Here is a 12,614-nt window from a genome sequence, read left to right as displayed (position 1 = left end):
CCCCCCCCCCCCCAAAAAAAAAAAACAATCTCTAGATCACACCCACAGATGTAACCTAAGTTTGGCCAAAAGAATATGAGTTACAGAATGTTGTCATTCTAGTTGGTTAAAGGAATACAAGGAGAATATTAAAAATTAGTACAACAGGGATTACAAATAAAATTGAATATCGTGAATGCAGAATCTAAAGCCCTTTAATAACAGTTGAGCACACCTATAAATAATACAACACATACAAGTTTCCAACATGGAAAGAAAATTACACATGAAACAGAGAGGCACTGAGCAGCAAATGAAACACACCGTTATTCAGAGGTCAGGATAAATCTAAACAAGCCTAAAAGGAATTTAGCTCATGCTTAATAAATACGATATAAGTAAGAGCTATTACGTTTCCAAAGGAAAATCTGATTCTAATGTACAGTACCTCAGTCACAAAATAAAACTATTCCCCACAGTTTCCTATTCAGACAAACAAATATCTTTTTGGACTAATTTTTTCTCTGTAAAGGCAATGGCACACAGCACTTTGCACACCGTGCACATTGTGTAGTCATAGATGTTCATTTAAAAAGCTTTTTTGGAATGTGTGGCCAAACCCCTCTGACCAACTGATTGGATCATCACTTGGCCAAGGGCACAGTATATGGATTGTCTGTTTTCTTCTGCTCTTATGTGCACACCCCATAGCTCCTTTAATAGGAGCTATGGTCTGTGTGAAGCTACATGGAGCTCATATTGGCACAAAAATACATGCATTCACACATTTGCTACAATACTGGCGTCGTAATGTTCCACACAAGCCAACATCAGGCCTGTCAATTGAGATATGGCCTGTGTACATAGAACAGATTCACTTTACTCCACTGCTATATAACATGCCTGCAGAGGAAAGTAAAGTAGACAATCTACTTAGTATGCCCTTGGCCTAAAGGAGAGTGCAGTCCCGTATACCATCAGGTTGAAAAATAACACCCACATGTAATGAAGGGCATTATAATAAGGCCAAAAAGACTTTCCATACTAGAGGATAACATTTTGATTATAAAAACAATCACAGTGGAGGCTCAAACAGGGACCAACTCAAAGTGGGTAATTAAGTCTTTGGAGCAGAAAAGCCTTTACAACAGAACTAGAAACAAAACTAATAAACAGAGATGTTAATTCAAACGAACCATTTTCCTTTTGCTGCGTAAACCTTAGCGAGCATGAATGAAGATTTAATCCACTTTAAATACAATTTCAGTATCCTCCAACATTAAGATCTGTTGAGCAATTTCATGGGCTCAGTAGCATCCTTGGGAAAATGCTGCCCATGTTGTTGCATAAACCAAATTGTTTTCTATCATATAACAGTCATGGGCCAACTGACAACCTGCTTCAGTTTATTTATATCTGATAAATGGTTTGTATTGCAGTGAAAAAGTAAAGCAGAGCTAATAGCATTCAGGATTTAGAAAGCAATGAGCACTACTTTCCTGGATAAAATTTCAGTACCAGTGTAGCAGAAGCTACTCCATGTTTGATGTTTGTAAGGTAGATAATTAGATTTCCATTCCACTGATAACCCCCCTGCATAATGGATGTCTGCTTTCTTTATAAGGCTACTGTTCCTCTAAAAAAAATGGCATTTCACAAAAATCCCAATTACGGCTGTCAGAGGGTGCTGCTGACCACATGTTTGCACAAAGAGTAATTTGATACATGGCTTAACTACATGTTGCATTTTATATGATAATGTAGCTGGTTTCAATTTTAAACTTAAAAAAACATTAATAGCCTTAACTATTTTGTTAATTCTGTAAAATGTACAGAGACCTTTCCCACCATTGCTAAATAGAATTTAAGTCTGGGAATCATTAACCAAGAGCCTGTACAAGTCAGCACCCAGTAAAACGGATTCCATAAAATATCATCAAATGCTTCCTAGTTTTTGCAATCAACAAAGGATTTGATATAAACCTCATTTTAGGAATAAAAGAAAATGTTGGGCCTTTTTGCTTCTACGTGCTTTTTATTCATTTCAAGGAAAGGCATTTCTAAGAAAGACCCCATGGAGAGCAGATTTCAGAATGCTGCCAATAAACATCTTGTAGCTCAGAGAAAAACGTCAAAATGGTCTCTAGTTTCATCAAATTTTGAAGAAGAATCTGAACTACAGCCTCTAACAAAACCTCATGACAGAACTGTCTGAATGCTTTAGTGAAGCAGCAAAACCAATGGGAAATACACTTGAGTTTTGGACAATTTTGGGTTTGTTTAAATATACCAAAATTGATGTAGTTCATACCTGCAGGAGAGATTATGTTATAATATTATGTTATAACATGAGCTGTGATTGCCTCAGAAACATAAAGGGGTAAATTTATCACAGAGTGAAGTTTCGCCACTAGAGTGAAATTCCGCAGCTCTCAATTCATTTCTATGGGATTTTAAAAGGCGTATTTATCAATGGGTGAAAGTGAAAGTTCACCCTTTGATAAATACGCCTATAAAAATCCCATAGAAATGAATGGAGAGTGGCGGAATTTCACCTAGTGGCGGAACTTCACTAATAACTTCACTCTTTGATAAATATACCCCAAAGATGGCCTTATTTGTTTAATTCTAGCTATCCAAATTACTGATCTTCCTCAAAATCCTGCTTTACAATTACTGGAACAGTTTAGCAAAACCTGAGAAACCTTTTACTGTCTTCTCACTTGTTTTGCTCTCACCCATAAATTATTTCTCAAATCAGTTTTCTCAGGTGCCAAGGGCAGATAATGGTTCTTAATCTGAGCAGAGGTTTCTGATATGTAGCACTGAAAGCAGTCACTAACATGACTTGAGGAGTTCTAGAGTTAGACTTCCGATTTACACTTTACATAAGTAATGCCGGTGTGCTGTTCGTTGATCTCTCTGAGAGAACAAGGGTAAAAATTGCAAGATAACAGATAAATCTCCAACTGTGGGAAACAGCTTTCTTTAGTCAAGGTTAAGTTGGAAAACAATATTGTGACTTTTGGGTAATCTGCTCTTTAGCATGTAATATGAACATTACTGTATGCTATACAACTGTAGTAAAAGGTACCGCTAAAGGAAATGTAATGACTAAACAACATCCAATGTCAGTCTACACATCACACAGAAACAGGATGCTAGACACTGAGCATTTCAGCACAACCATGAATGGATATGGAAGGAAGCTAGGTCTCATTGCAGAAACCTTATTATTTAAAGCAAAGGACATTTTTTTATAGTTATAATTTCCTCTACATGCGCTCTACTCTAGAGCAATCTCACTGAAAATACATTTGGAGGAAGGAAATAAAATACAACAATTAAAAAATATTTGAAACCAAATCCATGTGCAATCATTGCGGTTGAGACCTGAGTCACTGTACAATAATGGAATATGGCAATTATATAGTTAAATGAAGATTCACACAAAAGGCCACAATAGCAGACGACGACACTGGAGGGCCCCAGATCAGGACCTAAGGTTTGAGTCCTTGCCTATTAAGTGTATAAAAAAAAAAAAACCACAGGTACCCACAGGACAGCGTAAAGGTTTTGGACAAAATGAAATAAATGCCTGTTGAAGCCCAACTGCTAGAGCTACACAGATAAGGCAAATTAGAAAAGCTTCAATAGCCTCAGTAGTGGAAATAGAAAAAAATATAATTATTCATTGTCATTCCACTAGTTTTTATAAGAAAACAAACTATGTGCTACTTACAGTCTGTATGCAACACACCTATAATTAAGTGCCAGCACTTTTTCAACAAATTATTTCTTTAATAAATGAAAATATGAGAAATGAGAACGTTGAATTAAAAGAAACAAGTGGTGTCTGTTTTATATGGAGGGTCTTTTTTTATGGTGAGTAGGCAGGCATTTTTATCTGCAAATCAGCACCATGTTCACGACACTGTAAATACAGGGGCTTTATCTTGCAGAGTAAAAACGTTGGGCTTAAATATCTTAGAGAAATTCTACTGTATGTATTCTTCATAGTTACATGTGAGCAACCTTCAAACAAAGTCAAACAAAATAACAGGAGCCCATGAATCCCTCATATTAATTAATACAAATAGGTGGCTAATTAAGAAATATATATATGACAAAACAAAATCACTTATTATACTCCCTTTCCACAGCTGTTGCCTATGCCTCAGTAATCTTGGTGACTTCTTTCACCTGCTACACAATTCCTCCGAAGAACCAGAATTTAGCAAATGATAGTACTTTTAGTTTCAATGTTCCTTAGTACATCTGTGGCACATGCACCCCTCATTTATAACGACTGGAATAATTGTGTAATATGTTAATTGTTGTTAATAATATGCTAATATGCTGATTGAGATCAGGCACCCTAATTTATTTACCCCTTTATGAAAATGGCATATACAGTGGTGCTTGAAAGTTTATTTATTGTATTATATTGTACAATTTAGACTTTGTATTGTATATTTAGCCTTTGACATCTTTTCCAAATCTCTATAATCTGCTTACTACATTTGGGAAGCTCTCAGGCTTGCAGGTCAATCAAGACCAAGGCTTGTAACATTGATCTTTCTAAGGAAACAACAAAATTATTGACCCTCAACTTTGAATTTCAGTGGCAACCCTCTATCTCCATACTCAGTGTTAAACTTACTAGCTCTCCTGAGCAGTTACATCACAAGAATTACCCTTATCTGTTTAGGACACTCACTAAACTCCTGGAGGATTGGGTAAATACCATATCTCATGTATTGGGCAGATCTGACAATCAAGATGACCCTGCTCCAAAATTTGTTATATCGCTTCAGAACTCTCCCAGCCCCAATCAATGGGACAGATCTTAGGCTATTTGAAACAAAATTACTTTTCTTTGTCTGGGGTGGAGGGTGCCTGAGAGTCAACTGCACAATCCTGGACAGATCCAGGAACTCTGGAGGCCTGGGTTTTCCACAACGCTATACCTATTATTTAGCAGCCCAACTATTAGCCATAGCCCCATTAGATAACATTTTAAAGACATTTTGACTCAACCTTACAAAGCAAGCATTTTTGTACCGCAATGCAGACAGCCAAATGTAGGGAGCTAGTTCTTAAGGCATTCCTTGCTATTATGGGACCAAGTAGCTCAAAAGTTTACCCTCCTCTCACCACATATTCTTCCAACTCCTATCCTAGGGAACCAGGCATCAAGCCTAGATCTTTCCAGTGGTGGATAGATCATAAGCTAACTAGAATACACTCAAGGTTAACTCCTAGGAGCTCCTATTTAATCGATGCATTACGTAAAAATGTCCAGCTCCCTGAACTTGTATAATTGGGCCACAGATGCACTAAGGAACAGTGCTTGCCAAATTATACATTTTATTAACACACCTTGGAAGTGCTCTGAGTCTCGATCACAGACTACCACTTTATTTGAATGCTGGTGCCTGTCTGGTAAACCACCATATAGAGCAATTTCCCTTAGTCACACCTTATCTCCCCCAGACAGCTTACAGGTTTATCCTACATTAAAATATGGGCTAATGAACTGGGTAGTAGAATGGAGGAGGAACAATGGTGTAAGCTTTTGCTAAATTTGAAACAATGCACTATTAATCAACATTGCTTGAAGCAGGTTATAAAGTGCTTTTTCGTGGTACTTAATCCTGGCTAGGATAGTGAAATATGTCTCTGGCAACTGTTTCAGGGGTTGTTCAGAGTTGGGCACTATGGGACACATATGGTGGACTTGTCCCCAGGCAATCAGGTTTTGGTCTCAAGTATGCAATCTGATATTCTCTGTATTACATGTTAACCAGAGGAAAAACACATATACAGTAAAGCTCTACTGGGAGCTGTACTAGATACACTAACCAAGGTCTAACTGTGTCTAGTAAACTTCATTCTATTAGCCGCAAGACTAACTCTGGCCAAATCCTGGAAGCAAAAGTGCATTAACTTCCCTAATTTAACAGCAAAAACAGATTGGATACTTGTTAATGAAGAACTCACCAGTATTACATTAGACCAGTGATCCCCAACCAGTAGCTCGTGAGCAACATGTTGCTCTCCAACCCCTTGGATGTTGCTCCCAGTGGCCTCAATCAGGAGTTTATTTTTGAATTCCAGGCTTGGAGGCAAGTTTTGGCTGTATAAAAACCAGGTGTACTGTCAAACAGAGCCTCAATGCTCACATAGGGGCTACCAAATGGGCAATTACAGACCTTTGTTGGTACCCCAAGAACATTTTTCATGCTTGTGTTGCTCCCCAACTCCTTTTACTTCTGAATGTTGCTCACGGGTTCAAAAGGTTGGGGATCCCTGCATTAGACAAACATTCCCAATTCAAAAAACCTGGCAACCTTGGATTGATTTACAGGTACGGAGGTACCCTTCAACTTAATCTATTATCATTATAGACTACATGCAGGGACAGGCCATCCTTCCATATTTTTTTTCCAGTTGTTTCCTTTTGTCATTATTTACTGTTTATTTAATGTATTTTTGTTAGTATGGATATGTTAATGGATATGCTATATCCGATATGGAACTGTCCAGCATATACATAGTATAGGTATTAGAATTACCTATACTAGATATACCATGACATGGATGAATGAAAATCTTCATAGTCATGTTCAGCATATGTTCATTGAATTTAAAATCTATCATACTGTATAAACATTTTATATTATATAAATTGAAACCCAATAAACCAAAAAGTTCACAAACGTTCAAGCACCAATATAAGTCATAATCGACCACCACTGGGCCTTCTTTAATTTCTGGGCACCCTGTTGTTATGCTCTAGTGACCAATGCCAAAGTCTTATGCTGACATCTGTGAGCCCTGTTTTTGTCAGTGCTGTTCATTTTATATAAATGCACTGAGGTAGCGTCTTCCTTACTTTGGCAGTCAGTTCTGTTTGAATTCTGTTTTTACAGCTCTGGAGTGGAAACATAAAATCTACTTCACAAAGCCAAATTCCTATAATTTGTCACCATAGAGGAGATGTGACTTTTCAAGTGTAAGCAGGCACGGAAACAGGAAAATATTAAATATTACCACAGAAATGACAGTATGAGCTGTTTTGTGGATCCAAAACAGACATTAGTGTTGAAAAATACAGTGACGCGGCAGTCACAATACGGACACTAAAAAATTATTATTCAATATATTAAATGTACATCAACATTACCTATAGGTCATGTTGATGGTTTTTCACTCATAGGGCTGCTTTTATAACTAATTATTACTTGAAGTTCCTAAATCTGACTGTTTTGCCAACCTGACTGTCCCTTCTTAACCTCTCAGTTAGAGTTTCTAATGCTAACAGACTGCTGAAGCTCAAATATGGCAGCCCCCTCATAGAGGAACATGGGGATCAGATGTGTAATGTAAAAGCACCTGTAAATACTTTTATGGCAAAATTATAGATAGCATGGGAAGACAATATTATGATAGATGTAAAAAATGTTTAATTTCTGGTGTCTGTGTCTCTTTTAAGGAGAAGGAAAGGTTACAACTAAATAAGTTTTCCCAGAAAGGTAAACTGTATGTAAATACACCAGTAAACCCTCAAAGTAACGCTGCTCTGAGTCATCTGTCAAAAGAAAGACCACATTTCTTTCCTTCTATTGTGTACACATGGGCTTCTGTATCAGACTTCCTTCCTTCAGCTTAAACCTCCAGGGCTTGGGCTCGAGCATGCTCTGTTTGCTTCTCTCTCCCTCTCCCCCTCCCTGCTGTAATCTGAGCCCAGAGCTATGAGGGAGCAGGGAGAGGCTCAGGCAGGAAGTGATGTCACAACAAGCTAATATGGCAGCAGCTATCCTAAACAAACAGATATAGCCTCTAGAATGGTTTACTCAATTATAGTAAAGCATCCTGCAGAATAAATATAGTGTTATAGCTTGCACTATTGTGTCTAATCTATTGAGAATAAAATGCATTGGCAGCTTTCCTTCTCCGTTAAGTGTCATAAAAATATAATGTGAATTTCAAAGCACAGTTTTTATTACTTATTTCCACAGTTTATAACACTGAGGGAAGGTACAGCAGCTGCATTTACAACTCTCTGAATGAAAAAGATTTTTTCTAGGGACTTTGCATACTTGTATTTAGTTTGATTTAGGACTATGGTACACATGGCATTTTGACCCTTCCCTTTGCCTGAATTAGAATGGAATTAGGCAGTGATAAAAGACTGTTTTAGGTAGATGGATCACAGTACATATACTATACAGGGCAAAATATACTTGTACATAGAACGCTATACATCTGCCATGTTTAGCACCAGTGCATGGGCCAAGGGAGGGCACAGGAGATGAGTGAAGACTGACTGCGACAATGAGATACTGGGGAGGAACCTGTGAATCATGGTCCTGGGCTCAAACAGATACCAAAAAAGTGCAGGTATACTTTAAGGCTTAGTCCACACCAGGTGATTCGGGGAGATTTAGCGCCTGGCGACTAATCGCCTCTTCTTTGAGGCGACTAATCTCCCAGAACCGCTTTCTCTTCTCCTGCGCTGGCTGTAATGACACATGTGGTGCTTAATTTTTTACGAATTTGCTAGAAATTTTCACTTCGGGCAACTTCGGAAAACTAAGTGCCGCGTGTGTCATAACGCAGGCAACTCTCATTACAGCCGGCGCAGGAGAAGAGGAAGCGGTTTGGGGAGATTAGTCACCTCAAAGAAGAGGCGATAAATCGCCCGGTGTGGACTAGGCCTAAAAGTCACATTTTGCAGCAGTTTACCTGCATGTTTTGGTATCCGTTCCCTACCTTACCAATTACTTTGGATGGGAACAAGGGAGAGGATACCTGGACTAGAGGCACTAACTTTTGCCATGGAGGGGGGTTGTTGCCATAGAATCTTTGATTTACTATTATACTAAGAAGGGTACATTTATAAACAACAAGCCAAACAACAGAGTCAGTAAGGTTTTCTGAACGTCTTACATTTTTGTTTCCCCTTTAAAGACTGAAGACCATTTAGAATTCAGAGCCCCTTGCGCTACAAAAGACTTTTTGTGAATAAGCACCCAGAGAGGAAATAATGAAAAAAATCATTTTGTGTAAAGGGACACAAAAGTGTGCTTCATTAGTAGTCCTCAGGAAGCTGCTTACATTGGAAACAGCTATTTTTTATTCCTGCTTAAGGAGCTGCCAAAAAAAAAAAAGTATACAATGTTCTTTGAAGACAATCACATGTGGCGGGAACACACTGTCACTTTCACTGGAGAGGGAAAATGCTGTATAAATGATGGTTAAAGTGAAAAGAATGAGAGAAAGAACTGCTTGTCTGCAAGGAACCATTCCAACTGCCTAAAGCTGGCCATAGTAAAGATTTTTAAAAGATCTTTTCGTTATCGTGAGACCACGATTATCTCGAAACAATCATTTAAATGTATGATTTGTCCATCAACTAAAAAGACAATTTCAAGTGATATTTGCAAGAAAATGAGGGTAGCGGCCTGCTTGGCCCTGCAAACATAAATAGATTGCACTGGGACCACTAAAACATTTTTTAAGCTGGCCGATCAATTTTCTGAGAGATGTTGGACGAAAGATCGTAAGATGCACGATCGTTCGATTTCCACTAACCTCACGATAATTTGACGGATTGGTCGGATTGCACTGAAATCGATCGTTCACCAACGAAAGATCTTTGCGTCTATGGGGGCCTTAAGACAGAAGTATCCTAAATGTACTGCACTTTTATTGGCTACACTGTAAAGTTACCTTGGTTCATTTAAGGAGCATGATATTTTTCATTGTGCATGTTGTTTAGGCCTAGTAAAAGCACATATTTCATTAAACGTTTATGTATAATCAATTTTTTTCCAGCTTTTGAAAAATTGGGTTTGTCCACCCAATCTCATTCGTTTAATTATACTAATTGTAATGCTATTAATAAACAAACATAAAATAGGGTGTGATTTAAATTGTGACTGTGACAATTGTATGATACTTTGGCTTTGAGCATAAAAGGTGATAGATCAAAAGTGACTGAGTTAGGCACCCCAGCAAGGTATTCTTCAAAGGCTACAATAGAACTTTCCCACCTTACTGTACATGGTTAAGGTAAAGGCCCTTTAACACATAATATAGGGCTTATGTTGTAAAGTATCTTTCATTTGATGCATTCTTACTTCAGTATGGGGGATAGGTCAAGGCACAGTTCTGGCACTAAAAACAAAAAGATGTGTAACTGAGCAACATGTTACTGGAATCTGAATCTGAGAAAACATACTCCACAACCCATACTGTGTTTTTTTAAGACATAACTACTCCACGTTTTGTTTGTTTGTATGCTATGATATGATAATTGGCAAAATATTTAAAATGCAAGATGCAGTGTGATCATTATTAAAGCCAAAACTGAAAAACAAACATACAGAAATAATCACCCTGACATACAATATTTTTTTTGTATTAGCTATTCTGATGAATTTACTAATTTCTTAACAGCATAAAGAAATACAAGGCAACAGTAATCATGCAAAGCAGACCTTTTTTCTGCATAGAATATAATATTTATACAATCCTGTTTTCAGAAGGAAAAGACATCTTATGACCCCATTTGTACACTGTATACCAAAACATAACTGTTCATTTAGATACATGAGTAACAAAATGAATACTGTACCAGCACCATATTTAGTGTTATACTTTTAGTCTTACCTCAGATATGGGCTGTCCTGGCTGCAGCAGCTCTAAATCCTGCGGTCTAGTCATTTTGTCAATGTCCAGGGAGTCCATGCTGGAGGCTGCAGAAGTGATGCTAGAACGTGAGGAATTGCTTACAGAGCGGAGGTCGCTATCACTCACTGTGCCGGCAGAAGCTGTCCTGCGATGATGGGTGGTTATTACAGGCTTTACATCTTCTACAACTGTCTGCCTAGCAGCTTCATCCATACTGAGAGAGGCCTGTTCTAATTGTGCAGTAATATCATCCAAAGAAAAGTTGGCATGAGAAGGCTTGGGCATCCTACCAGATGAAGAAGGCAGTCCCTTTAAGCTACTCTGCTTGGGGGTCATCCGACTGCCAGGGGGCTTCTGAGGTTTTCGTTCCTGAAACATGAGCGTGTTCTTGGAGGAATGTGTCCCAATGCTACTAAGCTCCTGCTCAATGGAACAAAGATCAGCCATCAGAGCATCTAAATCCACTGGCTCTCCCTGATTTAGAGCTTCTGAAAATAAAATAAGGTGCAATCAATATAGCAAATAGCAATAATTACTTTAATATAACTCACTTTACTTCAGATTTTAAAACTACAGAAAGTGTGAAATATAATTTGATTAAATTGGAGACTTGGTTACCACTGGTAATCAATCAGTGGAAACCAAGAGAGCTGAATAAGCAGGAAGTAGTGTTCTGGCTATTATGTTACACATCCAGTCACTCCAGCCTTTATAGATGACATTTTTGGCTAACTATATTAGAAACATTTTTATTTTGCACAGTTTTTATTTTTATACTGAACAATTCCTTTAAGGCTATATATGAATAAGAAAAAAAAAAGAAAGAAAGAAAAACAATAAAACCTCAATCTTATAGCCTGTGATTTCAAGGTTTCCATAGTTTTACAACTTTTTTGACGCCTCATCTAATTATTATGCATGATACATACTGCCTATCTGAGGCAAAGAACCACACCCTTGATGGAAAATAAGAAGAGTACACTAAAATATTGTCTTATTAGTATACTAGTTCTTTGAAAAAGTAAACAAAATCCTTGTATATTATCAGTGAAGACAGCTAATTAAAATTATTGCACATACAGGGGACCTTTACCTCAAAATTATACTAAAACAGTGATATTCTAAGATGAATTGTAGTTAGTCTATTTTTTATATTTCTCCAGTTTAAACTGCATTTAAAAACTCACACCATTGTAATGCATAAAAACAGTCATACCATTTATGTTATACATAGAGAAACGATAGGAGAAATTGGCAAGATTGGTTTCCTGGCGCAATGGAGACCTCTTGACCGGTTCTTCTGTCTTCTCAGTATCCAAACTCTAAATGAAAAAAATAAACAGACATTCAGTTCCCCTTTTTTTCAACATACAACCCCTCCCTTTTTCCACTGAAACCTCCCTCCCACACAGTATCGTCATTCTTCTCCTATTGGATCACATGGTACCCTGCCTGTAGAAACACAGTTTAAAGGGATACTGTCTTGGGAAAACATGTTTTTTTTTCTTCTTCAAAATGCATCCGTTAATAGTGCTGCTCCAGCAGACTTCTGTGCTGGAATCAATTTTTCAAAAGAACAAACAAATTTTTTTATATATTTAATTTTGAAATCTAACATGGTGCTAGGCATATTGTCAGTTTCCCAGGTGCCCCTAGTCGTGTGCTCTTATAAACTTTAGTCACTCTTTACTGCTGCACTGCAAGTTGGAGTGATATCACCTCCCTTCTACCCCCAGCAGCCCATCAGAAGAAGAATGGGAAGGTAACCAGATAACAGCTTCCTGGTAGATATAAGAACAGCACTCAATAGTAAAACTCTATGTCTCACTGTGACTTCTTCAGTTACATTGAGTTGGAGACACAATAGCCTGCCTGAAAGCAGTTCCATCCTGAGGTGCTGGCCCTTTCTGAAAGCACATGACCAGGCAAAATGA

General features: G+C 37.8%; 1 protein-coding gene across 3 annotated transcripts in view; it reads right to left on the bottom strand.

The window, feature by feature from the left end:
- Window positions 1–12,614, bottom strand: part of LOC108703048 (ras-associated and pleckstrin homology domains-containing protein 1) — a 97,958-nt gene that overhangs the window by 28,449 nt on the left and 56,895 nt on the right. For all 3 annotated transcript variants that reach the window (XM_018238969.2, XM_018238970.2, XM_018238971.2), the window contains exons 3-4: window positions 11,897–12,002; window positions 10,660–11,168 (exon numbers count right to left, since the gene is read on the bottom strand). In XM_018238969.2, coding sequence (XP_018094458.1) covers window positions 10,660–11,168; window positions 11,897–12,002 — 615 coding nt within the window. The remainder of the gene's footprint in view (window positions 1–10,659; window positions 11,169–11,896; window positions 12,003–12,614) is intronic.

This window comes from Xenopus laevis, chromosome 9_10S (genome assembly GCF_017654675.1).
Source record: "Xenopus laevis strain J_2021 chromosome 9_10S, Xenopus_laevis_v10.1, whole genome shotgun sequence".
In the NCBI taxonomy this organism is placed as follows: Eukaryota; Metazoa; Chordata; class Amphibia; order Anura; family Pipidae; genus Xenopus; species Xenopus laevis.
Note: the sequence above shows the minus strand (reverse complement) of the source record. Positions and strands in the feature narration are given on the sequence as shown.